The 17,666-nt window shown below is 50.3% G+C and overlaps 1 protein-coding gene and 1 long non-coding RNA gene across 3 annotated transcripts in view; one reads left to right on the top strand and one right to left on the bottom strand.

The window, feature by feature from the left end:
• Positions 1 to 5,344: 5,344 nt before the first annotated feature.
• Positions 5,345 to 17,666, bottom strand: part of TCEA3 (transcription elongation factor A3) — a 37,667-nt gene continuing 25,345 nt past the window's right edge. For both annotated transcript variants that reach the window (XM_078452222.2, XM_078452223.2), the window contains 5 exons: positions 17,558 to 17,613; positions 14,054 to 14,209; positions 9,418 to 9,564; positions 7,634 to 7,705; positions 5,345 to 5,460 (listed from right to left, as the gene is read on the bottom strand). In XM_078452222.2, the coding sequence (XP_078308348.1) occupies positions 5,452 to 5,460; positions 7,634 to 7,705; positions 9,418 to 9,564; positions 14,054 to 14,209; positions 17,558 to 17,613 (440 nt within the window). In that variant the 3' untranslated portion in view covers positions 5,345 to 5,451. The remainder of the gene's footprint in view (positions 5,461 to 7,633; positions 7,706 to 9,417; positions 9,565 to 14,053; positions 14,210 to 17,557; positions 17,614 to 17,666) is intronic.
• Positions 9,571 to 15,404, top strand: LOC132672149 (uncharacterized). The gene is made up of 3 exons (XR_009607387.3): positions 9,571 to 10,299; positions 11,419 to 11,471; positions 14,559 to 15,404. It is a non-coding gene; the product is annotated as an uncharacterized LOC132672149 (long non-coding RNA).

Genomic DNA, 17,666 nt, shown 5'->3' with positions numbered 1-17,666 from the left:
AAAAAAAAAAAACCCCACCTCACACTTGTCAGAATGGCTAAAATCGGCAACACAGGAAACAACAGATGTTGGCAAGGATGTGGAGAAAGGGGAAGCCTTTTACACTGTGGGTTGGGAAGGCACACTGGTGCAGCCATTCTGGAAAACAGTATGGAGGCTCCGCAAAGAGTTAAAAATGGAACTACCCTACGACCAGCGACCAGTGACTGCATTGCTAGGTAGTTACCCAAAGGATACAAAAATACTGATCCGAAGGGGCACATGCACCCCAATATTTACAGCAGCATTATCCACAATAGCCAAATTATGGAAAGAGCCCGAATGTCCATCGACCGAGGAATGGACAAAGAAGATGTGGTATATATATATATATATATATATATATATATATATATATATGGAATATTACTCAGCCATCAAAAAGAAAGAAATCTTGCCATTTGCAATGACGTGGGTAGAACTATAGTGTATTATGCTAAGCGAAATAAGTCAGGGAAAGACAAATACCATATGAATTCACTCATATGTGGAATTTATGAAACAAAATAGATGACCATAGGGGAAAGGGGGAAAAAAGAGAGAGGGAAACAAACCACAAGAGACTTTTAACTATAGAGAACAAACAGAGGGTTGACGGAGGGAGGTGGGAGAGGGATGGGCTAAATGGGTGATGGGCACTGGGTGTTATGTATAAGTGATAAATCACTAAATTCTACACCTGAAACCAGTTTTACCATGTATGTTAACTAGAATTTAAATAAAAACTTGAAAAAATGCAAAAAAAAAAAAATCCCCCCGAAAGGTTAAAATTGTAAATTTGATGTTATATATATGTTATCCCAATTTTAAAAAAGAGAGTATAATAACAGTAAGCAGTTCATGGGTCTGAGGGTGAGTTGAGACAATGTAAATTACGCCCCTATTACACTAGCTAATGTTTCCTAACCAAGTACTTTGTGTCAGGTATGATCGTAATGAGTCCTCAAAACCCTCTGAACCAGGTGCCATGATCATCACCATTTTACAGATGGAAAATGGAGGCATACATAATGTGTCCAAGATACCCAGTTAGCAAATGCTCAATAATTATTAGATATTATTGATACTGTGATACAAAGAAATCATCACCATCATCTTCATGGTAGAATGCAGTGTAATTATGACAGTCTCACAGCACTGTGCAAGTTCTGAGGAATATCCCTTGTGGCCAGGGGTTAGAGAAGACTTCACAGAAGATGTGCATCTGGGGAGGGGTGAAGTGGGTGAACAGGATTAAGAGGTACAAACTTCCAGTTATAAAATGTCACTGTGATGAAAAGTACAGCGTCAAGATTATAGTCAATAACATAATGCTGTACGGTCACAGACGGTGAGTACACACTTCACTGTGATGAGCACTGAGTAATGTATGGAATTGTCAAATCACTATGCTATACACCTGAAACTAACATAACGCTGCGTGTCAACTGTACTTAAAAAAAAAAAAAAAAAAAAAAAAGATGGGGGCACCTGGTGGCTCAGTCGGTCAAGCATCCGGCTCTCAATCTCAGCTCAGGTCTTGATCTCAGGGTTGTGAGTTCAAGCCTCGTGTCAGGGTCCACACCCAGTGTGGAGAGACGGGTGCCTTGGGTGGCTCAGTCGGCTAAGTGTCCGACTCAGTTTCAACTCAGGTCATGATCTCACAGCTTCATGGGTTCGAGCCCCTCATCGGGGTCTGCTCTGGCAGTGTGGATGGAGCCTGCTTGGGATTCTCTCTCTCTGACCCTCCCCCACTTATGCTGTCTCTGTCTCTGTCAAAATACATAAATAAACTTAAAAAAAACACGCATCTCAAGTGAGCCACTGAAGATTGGTAAGATTAGGGTGAAGGTAAGGGGGGGAGCAGTAATCAGAACAGGCATAGTTTGGAAGGTCCATCAGGTTTTCAAGGGCAAATACGTCCCTTAGGCTGGAGCAAAGGGGCAGCGGAGGTGGAAGATAAGCCACCCAAGACAGGAGAGGAGCTCTGAAAGTGAAACCAAGGAGTTTGAGTTTGATGGCTGGTGGAAGTCCAGTGGAGGTGACTGGGGAAACAATGATCAGAGCCATGCGAGGCACATGCAGGTAAGGGAAGGATGCTTTGAGTCGGGAGATCAGTAAAAGGTCTTTGCATCGGTGCAAGAAAGAGAAAACCTGAAAGACAGGGTTGCAAGCGATAGCAATGGAGACAAGTGTTGGACAAGGGAGGGACTATAGGATCCGTAACTGACAAGTAAAGAGAGCAAGGGGAAAGCGTCAGAGATGCTTCTAGGTAGTGAACCAGCTGACAAATACACAAGACAGAAGAAGGCGTTTAAGAACGTGAATATGTGAGTTCAGTTTCAGATTAATTGTATTGAGAGGGCCAGTGTATTGAGAGGAGAAATCTAGATAAATACTTAGTGACATTAAGTTTTAAGCTCCAGGAATCCAGGGCTAAAGACGGAGATTTGGTAGCCTGGATATAGTCTACGAAAGACTTCTCACCGGATATAGTCTTTGAGGATCCTGTAACCTTCTGAAAATATCTTCTAACTTGGTCATAAGATCTTGAAAGTACTTTGTTTTCAAGGTCTCTGGGCCATAACATCGCTGGTGAGACGCTCTCTCCCCCATCCCAAGCATGTTGCCTCAGTGTTCCACCTTACCTGACCTGGTCTTCTTCCTCCTGTAAGGTAGCAATCTCCACCACCCCCCAACACACACCCCCAGGAAGACTTCCTGGTAGCAGAAGTTCATGCTAACTCCCTTGCCACTCGCCCCCTCTTTGTCTCTGACATGAAGGAGGAGATGGGGTTAAATCACGAGTCCCAGCCAACAGTCTGTGCGAAGACAGCATGACAAGGAGGAACACAGCACGGCCAGTGTGGCTGGAGCACAAAGTGTGGGGGCAGGGCAGAGGCCAGCCCCGCGGGGCCTTGTGGACCCTGCCAAACGCAGTGGGGGAAAATGGAAGGCCTGGAATGGGGGTGGGGGAGTGGGGGGACCCTAACATGACCAGAGTTGCGATTCTGAAAAGCCTATTCTGGTCAGCGCAGTGGAGAGCCTGAATTGGAGCGGGTCCAGAGCAGACACAGGAAGACCAGTTGGGAGGGTATTGATGTCTGCTGATGAACACAGTCTGAGGCCTATTCATGCTTTTCTGGGCCCTTTTGTGAATGTAGATGTGTACTGTATAGATGTGCAGACTGGAGCTGACTTGTTTTTTTGCTGTTTAATCTGATTCATCTCCTTTGTAAACAGTAAGGTCATTGAGGGTGGAGATTCGGTTTTTTGTATTTTTCCTGTGCTGTAACTCCCTGGGACACTGGGAGCACAATGGATACGGACACCGTGACTACTGAAAACCACCCCCCCCCCCCCAGTGCCGCTTTAAACAGCCCAAAGTAACATTTATTAACCTGAATGTATTGATAATTGTTGCTTCTGGTTTCTAGGCATTTGGATGGAGGATTAGATCATGCAAAGAAAAATCTGGATATCTAAACCTTTACTACTCAAAGTGTGTTCTACAGACCAGCAGCAACATCACCCGGGATGTTGTTAGAAATGAAAAATCTGGGGGCGCCAGGGGGGCTCAGTCAGTTGAGCATCCGACTTCGGCTCAGGCCATGATCTTGTGGTTCGTGAGTTCCTGCCCCGCGTCGGGCTCTGTGCTGACAGCTCGGAGCCTGGAGCCCTTTTCGGTTTCTGCGTCTCCCTCTCTCTCTGCCCCTCCCCCGCTCGCGCTCTGTCTCTCTCCCTCTCTCCCTCAACAATAAACGTTTTTAAAAAATTTTAACTAAAAAAATAAATAAATAAATAAAAAATCTCACCCTCCCCCCCAGACCTACTGAATCAGAATCTGCATTTTTAACCTGATCCCCAGGGGGTTCCCATCCACACTGAACTTTCAGAAGCACCTGGCTCTGGAGGCAACACCGGCCCATACTTCCATGGGTAATATGCCTCCCTCAGGTACAGCTCTTATCACATCCTGTCGGGCATGGAAAACTGCTTATGGTTTCTTTCCCTGCCAGGCCTGGAATTCCTGGGAGGTAGGGGCTGAGCACTGTGTAGGACTCTGGGGCTTTCATAGCATTGAGCACAGTGACAGGAAGCAGAAGACCAGGGTTTCGGTCCTGGTTCTGCCACTTACAAGCTCTGTCTTTTATCTTCCGTGGGAAGACTTTCAGTCCCTCCAAAGGACCTACCCCAAATCTGACTGTTGCAAAGCTGAAGATGGGGGCAGATTTCCACGCACGGTTTATTTACAGGGTTCGTCTATACAAGGAGGCGCTTGATGGATGGAAGGAGGAAGGCAATGACTAATCCCCGGATGATGCCAGGGCATATAAGGAGCTTGGGCTGAAGTTACTCCCAACAGCTGCTCTAACAGTGAACCCAGGCGGATGGAAACCAGTGGCCTCTGCACAATGACCCTGTGAAGTAGGCACTCATGCCACTCCTACTTTTACAGGTAAGAAAGAGGCCCAGAGAGGCTAAGTGACCTTCCCAAGCTCTCACGAATTCACAGACCCCTGTACTTTGGCTATTTGAGGAAACACAGGGTCTAGGAGGCTCAACCTGGGGCTGTCAGAAGGCCAGAGATAGCCAGAGCCTGAGACCCTGGACGTGCTCACCAGACCTGCTCACAAGACTCTTCCAGAAGGTTCCAGCTTTGCCTAAATTTCCTATCAGCATAAAATGCAAGCCAGTATCATTGCAGGAGGAGCACTCCAAGGTGCCTTGTGCCCTGTAAGTTGTGAAGAGTGCATTGCCAGGGCCCGGGCAGGCCCCAAGCCTCCGGATCTCCCAGGGACCGCAGAACTCAAAGGCATTGCTGTACCTTTCGCTCAGAAAGCCTGAGCTCAAGATGATCTGCTCCCTGCCTAGAGGGACTGGGTCTGGAGTCCTTAAAGGTGCCCAAAGCCAGCATAAACAGGGCATCTCAGAGAGTCTGGGAAGAGATGAGAAGTAAAAATCTTTCTACACGGCACGGGAGTCCCATCTGCCTACGCCAAACTGTGTGCGTGCTGTTCTGCACGTGTGACTCTGGGGGGTTGAGGGGGTGGTAAGATTTGTGTCCGGTTGGTATTTTTCAATTTGGAAAAAGCTGAGAGGTTGGGATGTGAGGGAGGCGCCTCAAAGCAAAGGACTGCCAGCCCACATTCTAAGGCAGGACACCTCGGGCATGAAGCCTCTAAGCTCCTGCAAGAGGTTTGTCAACACAGACTCTTAGCGTCGCATCCCAATTATGCTACCCCATTAGCGTATATTAATAACTGATTATTAACATGCAAAAGACTTCTCCCTCTGATCCCTAAGACCCCATTCAGAGTTCAGCATTTTTCTTCATCTTAATTTTTATTTTTTTTCTCCAGCTAGATTGGCTTAGTGCTTTCTCTTTGTTCTTCCTCACCTTGTTCACTGAAATCCTGGCTGGCGGTTCCATCAGCAGAACTACAAAATCAAAAAGGCAGTAACATTTTAGAGCTTTCCTTGTGTCACCCAAGGAGGCCAGGGGGCAGACGGAGGGGACATGAAAAAGAAGGTAGTATCTGGGGCCACACAGACCAGAATCCAAATCCCAGCTCTGCCGTTATTAGCTGTGTGGCCTTGAACAAATCACTCATCTGTAAAATGGGATCAGAGCGCTGGCCAATGCAAGAAGATAGCAGGTGATAAATGAGTGAAAATCTGATGCCAGGTGTGTGGTGGGCTTTTAATTCATGGTCAAAAACATCGCTGTGATTACCATTAAGCCTCCCACATGGCAATGGACACTACCTGAAAATCAGAAGTCACGTAGCTACTACCTCTAGTGAGCCCTGCCTCTCCAACTAAGAGATGAGGGCGGGGAGCTGGATTCACAGCATGCAGAATGTCCTTTTCCCAACTGTAAAAATTACAAGAGCTACCATTTGTTGAGCACTTCCTCTGGGATAGGCAACATTACATCCTGACCATCACTGTATGAGGTAGACACTATATATCACTCCCATTTTTGTAGGTAAAGGAGCAATTCAGACAGGTTAAGTGACTTACTCAAACTCCCATAATACCAGTAGGTAACAAACGGACCGTAATAAGAGTGGTGGTTTCTATGTGTCAGCACATATGTGCTCAGGGCTTTTTTTTTTTTTTTTTTTTCTGGTATAGTTGTACAGGTTGTTCACTGCACAAGAGAGCCTGGCCACAGGGCAAATTGGGGCTGAAACTTAGCTCCTGCCCCGTCTGCCTAGTGCTGTATCCTGGTGCAAGGCTGGGTTCACTTGGAGGCAGGGAGACCCTTTTCCGATTTGACAAAGATACCATACGTGCTATCAGAAGCCCTGTTAATGTTGTATTTGTATTACCTTCTCTAATCCTCAAAACAGCTCTGTGGACTAGATATTAACACCCGCATTTTATAAATGACGAAATTCAGGCCTGGCAAGTTCAGGTCACTCAGCAAAGTCGCTTTGTAAGTGATAAACCCAGAATCCAAAACTGATATCAAAGCCCATGCTCTAAACCCCAAGGCCACTACACCGGCCCCATCCCTAAGTGCTCAATAAGTGAATAAAGGAAAAATACATAATCATCTGACTTTCACCTTAAAAAATAACAGCGGTTCTAATGAGGCTCCAGGGCTATCAAGGCCTTTAGTAAGGTTGCAGAAAACTGAATCGATCAGGAATTTGGAGTACTGTCTTTCAGTGCTCCAAACTGTGCCGGCTTTATGCTCGCTAAGTATTTTTCAGTGGCTCAATTTCCTCGCCTGAGAGTGAGAGGAATATTTCTCATAGTTGTTCGCAAAGCGTGTATGCATACGTGATGATCTTCGCATCGACCATGGGAGAAACGCATCACCATCACCCTTTTGCTCAGGGAGGTGCATGGCATGCTCAGGGCCACACAGTGGGTAGGGCAGAGGGGGACCTAAAACCAGGGCTCCCGACTCCCAGTCAGTCTTGGGCTCCTTGCCAAGTACCTGAGAACACAGTGCACGTGCAAGTCAGACGGTACTGGAAACTGACATGAATCACAAGACCACACTGAGTCTTTTCAGAAGACGTGGCAGGAAGGAGCACTCTGGTAGGAGTGTGTGCTTGGTTCCCATGCCCTAAAACAAAACCTCTGCCTTTGCAGGGGCCGGAGCAGCCCAGATTACAGTCTTGGGTAATTTAGGGCTTTTCCAGGGCTGCCTTATGAAGAGAAGATGACCTGGGAGCGCTTGGTGGCAATGCCCCCTGACAGGGCTCAGCCTTGCGCTCACCCCTGGCTGTGCTGGGCAGGGTTCAAAGGAAACTGCATCTGCGAAAGAACTCTGCAAAGAGGTGTGGCCCAAATGCAGAGTGCTATCGTTTTTCCTCCCCTCTGTGGATCTCAGGAGGCTGATTGCATCTGTGCTCAAATGACAGACTTGCCCATCCTGTGATAAAATGTGGGCGGCTGCTCCCACCCCAGCCGGGTGGCTTCCCCAACAAAAACATGCACATGCACTCTCTCCCCGCCTCCCCAGCAACCACCCGCCACTATCTCCAGCTCTGCAGGCTGGGAAGCCCCCCTCCTTGGCTGTGGGTATACTACTCCTTATGTGGGGCAGCAGCTGTGGACGACAGGGGAGGGAGAAAGTTACAGACATACAGACCTTCCAGCGATTGCCACATTCATTGCATAAGACAAAGGTAGTCATGGGCTCATCAGCACTGCGTGTCTGCACCTGAGAGAGAACAGGGCCGCTCAGGAATTCTCTCCTGTGCTCTAGGACCTGCCGTAGCTCCCACCGTCTGTAGCAGAAGGCCCAAATCCCAGAGCTCGGCACTGTTATTCCCGCCCCACTTTGGCAATTCCCTCATCACTGAGAGCAGCATATCCTTGTCTCTCCTCTCTCAGGTCCATCAGTTCACCTCTAGTGCCTCTCTGGCTCACCCAGCCCTCTGCACTTTCACTTTTGGCCTCGATCCTTCTGAACTGATCTCTCTTCTCTTGCCTCAAGGCCCAGCTCCTACAGGAATGATTCCCTGACTCACCTCTGGACACACCCTCGTGGCTGTGCTCCACTGATCAGAACTTGAGTGAGCTGGGAGCACCCTTAAAGACCATCGAGTTCGTTCCTCATTTTAGAGTTGCAAGAACTGAGGCCCGGAGAGGAACAGGAATTTGAAGATCATTGGATCACGGGGACTAGTTAATACCATGTTTTCTAGTTTCTCGTCCCCTTACCCAAACCATGCAAAAGGCACCGGGCTTCTCAGCAAACCTGTTGAATTTCCAGATTTAACAATTGCTGTTCTGATTTTCTACAGCTGACCCTGGATGACCACGACATGTCCCTCTGCCAACACTCGCCTGTGAATGTGATGTGAGCTGGGAGTCTGTGCGGTGGGAGGTGGTTGCCCGGCTCACGAGGGAGCCCAGCAGCGGGCCAGGAGGACCCGGCTTCGCCCAGCCTCGTTGCTAGAGAGCGGTAGCACCTGAAGGAGGGTAACAGTGGGGTTTCTCTGTGCAGGGAGAGCTCTGCTGACGGGCCGTTTAGTTCTTTCTGGTAGGGAGGTAATCACTCCACAGGAAGCACATCACTCCGCGTGGAAATGTGCTTGGAAGGAAGCAGGAGGCTTACAAAAACACCTCTGAATTCCTGAACGGGAATTCTTTGAGAGACTTCTCCTGAATGGCAAGGCCGGCTGTATTTCTGCTGCAGCCAAAGATTCCCGCGGGCAAGGCGTTCTTGCTAAATCTTGGCATGTCCGGCAGACGGAGGGATGAGTGGAGTTCTAACGTGACTAGGTACAAGTTAGAATCCAGGAATATTGGTGTCCCAAGAACATAACACGTACAACCCAGAAACGGAAGGCAGTTTTCGGGCATTAAGTCTCTCAGAGAAGGGGGTTCCCCAGCCTTCTAAATTCCCTGTGCCAGGATAGGGGTCTTCACCCTCAGGGCTTGGGGCCGAATCCCTTAAGCTTTACTGGCCAAGTTGGCCGTATCGAAGGCAGAAAAGTCTGGATCTGGGTTTAACAGCAGCTCTGCCACTTAGGACCATGTTGGCCATCTTGGACAGAGCTGCGGAGCTTGACCCCTGTCAGGCCTCAGTTTCCCCATGTATAAAGAGGGAGCTAAGTTTTCTATTGCTCAGTTTCTTTCCAACCATCCCATCTGGGACTTTACATGAGTCTACGCCTGGTGAGTCTGCTTCCTCCTCTTCTGGCTTCAGGGCAGGCCAGAGCCTCGTAAACACGCATCCAGGTGAGTCTACGTGCAGCAGAACATTTTCTAGAAGCCACGGCGCATCATGTTGATGTACTGAGAGGTGCCCTTCTCTCTGCAGCCTGGGCTGTTAGCCCTTTCTCCCCCGGGCTCTCCCCGAGGCTCCCTCCGGCTCCGCCCCCCAACCCCCCTCCCTGTGCCCCCACAGCCTCTCCTCTCCCGCACCTGGTTGTAGGTACAATTCTTCTTCTTGCACTTGCTGCACTGGAAGAGGTCAGTGGTGGTGCCGCCAGTCTTGGCCATCTGGTGCTCACGGATAGCCTCCTGGGTCATGGCATTCCTCAGTTCCCTCAGCTCATCACTGGCCATTTCCTGGAAAGAAATGAGTCTGCCCTTCAGGGATAAAGAGTCCCAGGAGCCCTGCCCCCCATCCAGTTTCTAGGGAGCCCGAACAGAGGAGAGGGGAACATGCTGGCTTGAGGACAAGGAGCCGGAGGGAGGCCTGGAGTCCTGGCCTTGGCCCAGCTGAGGAAAGGCCATTCCCAAAGAGCCCCCATTCTGCTTCGGGTGGACGGGCAAACCTGCAGGCAGACTCTGAGCAGGCCACGAGCGGTAGGGCGCGTGCCGGAGAGCAGAAGGCAAATAGCTTCCAGCCCGGGGTCAACATCTTGTATACATTTCCTCAGATCTGGTGCTCGCCCTGCCGGCCAGGACCTCGGGTACCTGCCTAAACCTTCCTGCTTGAACTGGCTGGACCGTGACCACCTGATCTGTCATGTTCCCCTTATCCTTCCAGTTTGGACTTGACCCAGGGCCCTTGATCCAAACTGTGATCACTGCCTAGTCCATTCTGCCTGCTGGGGACCTTGACCTCAACTATCCATGACTTGCTGCTGCTACCCTGACCCAAGTGGGACCTGAAGCTCCTGGGTGCACGAGCTTAACTGCTCACCTGCATCACAGAACATCTTTGTCTTTAAGCTCCCATAGAACAGAGTCTCCTGTCTCCCATCAGCTTACTGCAGACACTCAGTGTTTGCATTATCCTGCCTTGATCCACCTGCCTGGCCATTCCGACTCCTCCACTCAAACTGGAGAGAGCTCTAGGTAAGTTTGGTTTGGGGGGAGGGAGGGCAGCCGGAGCTAACGTTAAAATGAGGCCTTGGCACTGGCTAAACATTGTCATTGTTGCTGTCTATCCTGACTCCTTAAACCACGGAAAACAGAGCTGGCACAAAGGTCAAGTGATTTTGGTGTGCCGACCACGGAGTTATCACCACTTGGGCCTCCTGATGAAATGCACATTCCTATGAATCCAAAATTCTAAGGGCGGGCCTGGGAATTTGACTAGTGCCCTCAAGTTATTCCGGTGGGTGCAGATGTTTAAGTCCTACTGTATTAAGTTCAAGGACCAGGTCCTAACCATTGGCAGGGGTATACAGGAAAACAAGTCAACCTGGGGCGATACAAGCAAAAAGCATCTGACTTTAATTTGGAGGGACATCCAGAGCTCAGTGCATGCATTCATTCAAAATGTATTGGATGTCAATTTATTGAATGCCTTTAGCTGCATTTTGTGTGCTCATGAACGGGCCTTAGCCAGAGGGGTGACCAATTTCCATCGTGTAAATACTCCTACCATGGCCGATTTGTAGCTGCTAATGCGATGTGACTGAGCACAGAGCTGGGAATAGCTACGCATAATCACCTCTCTTGAGCTGATAAACGCTGGCCCCAGCAGACCACTGCCCCTGAGCCCTAAGGATTCAGATACCAAGGTCTGGTTCCTGTCCCCAGGCAATGCTAATCTGGTAGTGTAGCCAAGTGTTTAGACAGGATTGTAGGACAGCATATGAAGTACTTAAAGCCAAGGTATACAAAGTACGGGGGGGGGGGGGGAAGGGGGGGCGGGGGGGGGAAGCCCAGGGTACGGTGGCTGACTGCTTGGGGGCAGGGGAGGCTCACTAAAGAAGACACCTTAACCGGTCTTGAAAGATAAGCAGGAGTACCCAAGGGAGATGGCAGCTATAGAGAAAGAGAACAGCAGACGCAAAAGATCAGGCCAGAATAACACATCTGGGGAAGGGTGTCTGGGGTGTGTTCAAGGTGAGGAGTGTGGCAGATGTGGCTGGGGGGCGGATTGTGGAAAGAGGGTCTTGTGTGAGAGAGAACAGAGAAACACCCACTCACCAGTCCATTGGCCTATCTCTGCCCTGCCTCGCCTAGGAGGAGGCAACGTCAAGGCCACAGGGAGGAAGTACAGTGCTATGGAAAATAAGGTAGGAAATGAGGAAAGTATGGTGGGAGAGGACACTGGTCCTCGCGTGTATACATCGTTAGAGGAGGACCCCGAATATGAACCCAACGTGTGGCGCAGCTAGGACGGGTCAGGCATGGGTCTCAGTGCCGGCTGAGCAGAGAACAGACAAAACCCGTCTCCTCATGGTGCTGACAGTAGATCCACTCACCAGCTCTAAAGAACATCTCAGAATTGACCCCATTCTGTAATGTGTCTGGGTAAAGGGGAGAAGAGAAAAGGAAGAATGAGGAAGAGTCAGGGAGACACAGGATGCAGTGAGGGACACCCGTGCAGCAGGCATCCGCTGTCCCAGGCTCTTCCTGATGGCAACTCCCTGTCCCCTGAGCCACAGCACAACGGATAGCCCAACCCGGAACCGTTATTTTTCTTATTGGAGCAAAAATGGTCTTCTATTTCTTATAGAAACTTCCTGCCTGGGGCAAAAGATGACCCCAAGATAAAGGTCTCCTCTGATTCAGCACTTGGGTTACTGGCAGGGGGCAGGGTCCTTGGTGGCTGGCCCTGTGGAGGGCCTGCTAAGTTCTTGGCTTGCTCCTCTTGGTCTGGTCAGCCTCTTCTTGGGCCTGGGTTGACCACCTGATTCTCTCGCTCTGTTCTAGTGAACAGTCCTTGGGTGGGGCTAGACCATCCACATGTCTGGCTCGGTCAGTTGCTGTGCTGGGACTTCTGGAGCCTGCCTTGGCCTTAACCCAGACACAGCTCCATTCTGACCTCTAGCTTCTGCGATCTTGCTGGGTTTGGCTCAAACCTGTGTCTACACCTTGCTCTTGGTTCTCCTGATTTCCCAATGCCTTGGATTGCCCAGAAGAGTCTCTTGATAGCATTCCTACAATGCGTACACAAAGAAGTAGAGGGACCCCAGAGGCATAGAGTGAGGGCCAGGGAGGAGGAAACACAAGGCTCGGCTTTCACGAAAAGTCCCAGCTCCTCCTCGCAAGGAAAGAGAATACACCGTAAAGCCAAGTTGCGATTTGTAACTCTGGGCATGTGTTGCTGTTTGCCTATAAAGATCAGATATTTTGAAGCAGAAAGATAATCCTGGTCTACCTGTGCCAAGCTCCCCATTTTATCGTAAAACCAGGGCCCTCTCTTATTTGAGATATTTGAGGAAACCAACGAACAGAAAAATGTACACGCGCCCACTACATTTCACACACACACAGAGGCACACCCTTGCCACCAGTTTCAGAGGGTTCCCAGACATCCTGAGGTGCACCCGGAACGCCAGGATCCCAGCGCATTTCCCCTCCCCTTGTCTAGGCCACTTGGATTGAGAGGTGCTTCAGCAATGCAATCCGAGTGCTTGCGGGAAACCCCCTCTATCAACTCCGGCAACAGGGAGCTGCTCATACCTAAGGGTGTACAAAAGGTGTTTCCAAGGCGTGGGCTCTGAAATAAACAGATCTGGGCTCAAACTCTCATCTGTCACTTACTAGTTGTGTGTGGTCTCAGTTTTCTCAGCCATAAAGTGGGCATAATATTTCCTCTTCCACAGCATGGTGCTGGGGGTTACACGAAATGGTCGGTGAATGAGCTTATCGTATACAAATTCTGGGGAGCACTCTACACATATTAACTTGAACACTTCACATATATTAATTCCTCAATCCTTCCTGAGATAGCGGTTCTTCTTATTATTCCTGTTTTGCAGATGAGAAAACTGAGGCACAGAGGGGTTAAGTAGCTTGTCTAAGACCACCCAGCTCAGTGAGAGAAGCAGAACTCAAACTCATGCACTTTGGCACAGTTCTGAAGCTGCTAAACACTGCACAGACTTCCTCGAACAGGCTTGTTTCCTTTTCCTTCCCTTAATGACCCCTTTAAGCTGGGTCAATCCTTCCCTCCTGTAAGTTCCCCTGGTGGCTCTATCGCGGCTCTTACCACCTCTGTATGTATAAATTTGAAAATACGTCTGTCTCCCCACCTAGGGCTGTGCTCCATGGAGATAGGGACCGCTATTCTGGCTTGCGCCCAGAGCTGCATAACGGGATATAGAACTGAACGAGGCAGAAGAAGGAGGTAGATAACAAAGCAGTAAAGAGTGGGTGCTCTGGGGCCAGGGAGCTTGGACATTTTCTTTTTCTTAAAGATTTAAATTTTTTTCAAAGAAAACCCTACGCCCAACGCGGGGCTCGAACTCACAACCCTGAGATCAAGAGTCGCTTGCTCTACCGACAGAGACAGTCAGGTGCCCCTGGCTTTGACATGTTCTAGCCGTGTGCATGGCCAACTCAGCGAACTCCTCGGAGCCTCCGTGTCCTCCTCTGTAAAGTGAGGACAATAAACAACTTCTACCTAGTGTGAAGATACAATCAGCCGATGAGCCCAAAGCACTGAGTGCAGTGCTTAATTCATATGAGCTGTGTTCACTCTCCTGACGGCCCAGAAGCCTGGAGGGAAGGGGAGTCTGCAGTGGGCTGGCTGAAAAAGCCCCCCGGCTCATCTCCACTGAGTCACAAGCTGCTGCCTCTCAGGCGTGGGCCAAGCCGGCGGGGCCTGGCCTCCTGCCCCACCATGCGGAGGCCCCAGCCCCACTCTCACCTCTGCCGTCATCTTGGCAATGAGCCCAGCAGAGATGGCCCCGCTGAGCACATTCCTCCTCAGGCTGGGGTTCCTGGGGTCCTTGAGGTTGCTGATCCGGCTGCGTACCCGGTTCCGGTACTTCATGTCCGTGCTCTTGAGCTCCTGGTAGATATGTGACACAGTCAAGGGCCAGCGAGCCACTCGTGGAGGGGCACAGAAGGTTGGGGAGCCACTCCCCAAAGCCCGAGGAGCCCCAGGACCATCGGTTCCTCTCCTTGGACTAGTACAGGGGTTGGGCACCCGTGTGGCCTCTGACTCCCACAGTGGAGATCTCGCTCAGGGCATTTGGGGTCAGCTACGCATCCCGAACGAGAGACGGTCTCTCTGGTGAGATCAGGCCACAGCAAGCACTGTGGTGTCAGGACCCCAGGGATGGGCATCCTGCGTTTGTCGAGTCTTTTGTGTGACTCAGGTGAGTCATGTGACTTCTTTGTGTTTCTGTTTCCTAATTTATAAAATACAGGGCTGCGCCGAGCATTCAGCAAGCCGTACCGCGTGATGCACCAGCCTGGTGTCTGGGACATCAAGTGCTCAACATGAAGGGGCTGTGAAGATGAGGACACTGATAAAGATATCCCCCAGTTTCGAAGGGCCTCTGGACGTTATGAGTCCGGCTACTGGAGGAAAACGTAAGATTGGGAGGCCCAGGTTGAAGGCTCTAAGAGGTATTGCAATAAACATATCATTGTGTTTAACTTGGTGTTTCCAACATATTACAGGATAGAGACACCTCCCCGCTTCCCCCTTTCTTTCTAGGAATACCGACCCCCATGCCATGGGACCCACTTTGGGAATTGCTGGTCAGAGTTACTTCTCTCATGAACAGATAAGGAAGCTAAAGGCTTAGAAAGGATGTGGGCCCTTGCTCAAGGTCACGTGGCAAATTCCCGGCAGAGACAGGGCTGGAAGCCAGACCCCCTCCTGACGGTAATGCTCTCTCCACTCACTCAGCAGGAAGTCGCCCCTGACCACCGACCACGGTGAGTTCTCTGTCCAGACGCTGCCTCCCAGACAGGCCGCCCACCCCCTCCTCCCTTCTCCATCCTCTGGAGGAGCGCAGGGAGCACAGCCGCGTGTTCTCCGTCTCCCACGCCAAGCAGAGTCAGGAAGGCAAGCCCTCTGCTGGGAAGAGCCACATACGAGAAAGAGACTGTGGGGACTACGGACACATGCAAACGGCTGCCTTGCTACAAGCAGTGGAAGGAAAGGTGCTGTTATCTATTTTTTCCTGTTCCTGCTGTGTTCATGCTGTTTGTACAGTAACAGCCTGAAAAGAAAGAACGTGCCATAATGCATTTGAAAGTCGAAAGATTTGTTTAAAAATGTGCGTTTGGGATTCCTGGAGGTGTGTATCTGCTTGATATGGGGGGGACAGGAGGGCCGGCAGCACTGTCATCAGCCTCTCCCTGACTCTGTCTCCGTTTCCTGAGATCACAGGGCAGCAGGATGAGGTGGAGCACGGGCCCGGGGGTCACTGACCCCTTCAGAGGAGCACGGCCCTACACTGCCGTGTCAGTGCAAGGTCACTCCAAAGAGAACAGACCTTTTTAGGACACAGAGCATTCAAGCCCCCGAACTTATCCTCCTCCTTACCTCCCATCTTCTTTTTTTTTTTTTTAATTTTTTAACGTTTATTTATTATTGAGAAAGAGAGAGACAGAGCATGAGTGGGGGAGGGGCAGAGAGAGGGGGAGACACAGAATCCGAAGCAGGCTCCAGGCTCCGAGCCGTCAGCACAGAGCCCGACGCGGGGCTTGAACTCACGGACCGCGAGATCATGACCTGAGGCGATGTCGGTTGCTTAACCAACTGAGCCACCCAGGCGCCCCCTTACCTCCCATCTTCTAAGAACAAAGGGCTCGATGCAGCTCTGATTTCCTATCCTTCAGGAGAGGGACATTCGGTGAAGGAAGAGGAGGAGGAAAGGCCAGTTGTGGGACTATGAACCGGATCACCCACCTTTGTTTCAATTTTTTTTAACGTTTATTATTTTTGAGAGAGAGAGAAAGACAGACAGACAGCAAGCAGTAGAGGGGCAGAGAGAGGGCGTCTACAGAATTGAAAGCAGGCTCCAGGCTCTGAGCTGTCAGCACAGAGCCCGAAGCGGGGCTCGAACTCACAGACCTCGAAATCACGACCTGAGCTGAAGTCAGCCACTTAACCGGCTGAGTCACCCAGGTGCCCCAACCCACCTTTGTTTCAAACTGAGCCTGAAGGTGGAAGGGACCTGTCTGAAGGGACAACCGTTTGGAGGAAACAAAGACAAAGCTCAGAGTTCTGATACCTGGTGCTCTATGCTCCTGGATCAACTGGGATTTATGACAATGTATCTGGTGAGGTGCTGGACAGCTCGGGACATGCCCGTTCATAATTAAATGATGGTGGAGGGGAACTCCCAGAAAATATGTCAGAGGATATAAAGGTAGGACTCAGGCAGGAAGTGGCAACAGGCAAGCTTGTTGACCATGGTCAGCCCAGACTGACCAGGGACCCTCCCCAACAGACTGAGCTCCCTAGGTAGCCCAGTCACAGTCAGAACCCCTCTCCCCTGGGGATTCTGTCCCCTTCCCTCTTTGATAGGCAAAGCTTTGTCTCTCCAGTAAAAGATAGCCCATGCATTCATTGGGGCACATTGTGGGATTTTCTTTCCCAAGACAACAATCTTTCGGTGCAATGAGCCCACATCCCTCCAGTGGTCACCTCCTCTGTCTATACAGCCCCCCCCTCAAAAAGGGGGAGAACGGGCCATGTGTAAAGAACTCAGGACATGGAATCCAAAGGCCAAGGTTTTTAGTCAAGCTGTGACACCCAGTAGTTCTCGAGCCTCGGTTTCCTCATCCGTAAAATGGGAACAACAGCCCCTGCCTCACAGAGATTGTGACAATTGGCAGAAGTAGGAAGTATCAACTGCCCATCACAGTGCCTGGTATATAGTAGGGAATCAAAAATGGGAGCTGTTCTCTTCAGAGGACGGAAGAGGGGAGAAGGCTGAGCATGAGAAACGCTGTCCTCCCCACCTGCTCTGACACTTGACACTGCAACCCAGCCATATGATGAGCCGACCTGTTTAGCACAGCAGTTGAACCCTCCGCTTCTAGAGTCACACTTTCTGGGTTCAAATCCCAAGTCTGCCACTACTATTAGCTGTAGGAGCTTTGGCAAGCGACTTAACCTCTCCGAGCCTGGGACCTCGCACTTGTAAAATGGGATTAATCGGTGAACCTACCTTGCGGGATTGTTCTCAACCTTGAACGAGGTACTGCTCATACACAGCTTAGCAAGAGGCTGGCAGGTGCAAGACTTAATAAATGGTAGCTAGAATGAAGAACTCCAGTTCAGAGGCAGAGCAGGGGGCTGGCCCCGAGCCCTTCCCCTCCCCCTCACTGTCATGGGTCCCTTGCACTTGGGAGACCTGCTCCTGGCGTCCGGGCACCCACAGCCCTGGCACAGCTCAAGGATATGATCTTCGATTTCTGATGCCATTTTGTCACAATTGACTCCATAATCCTTGTAATCATCTAAAAGAGATTCAGGAAGCACAGGCATTAGCCAGACATGACCTTGGCAGTGG

The sequence above is a fragment of the Panthera onca genome, chromosome C1, assembly GCF_046562875.1.
Source record: "Panthera onca isolate mPanOnc1 chromosome C1, mPanOnc1 haplotype 2, whole genome shotgun sequence".
Classification (NCBI taxonomy): domain Eukaryota; kingdom Metazoa; phylum Chordata; class Mammalia; order Carnivora; family Felidae; genus Panthera; species Panthera onca.
Note: the sequence above shows the minus strand (reverse complement) of the source record. Positions and strands in the feature narration are given on the sequence as shown.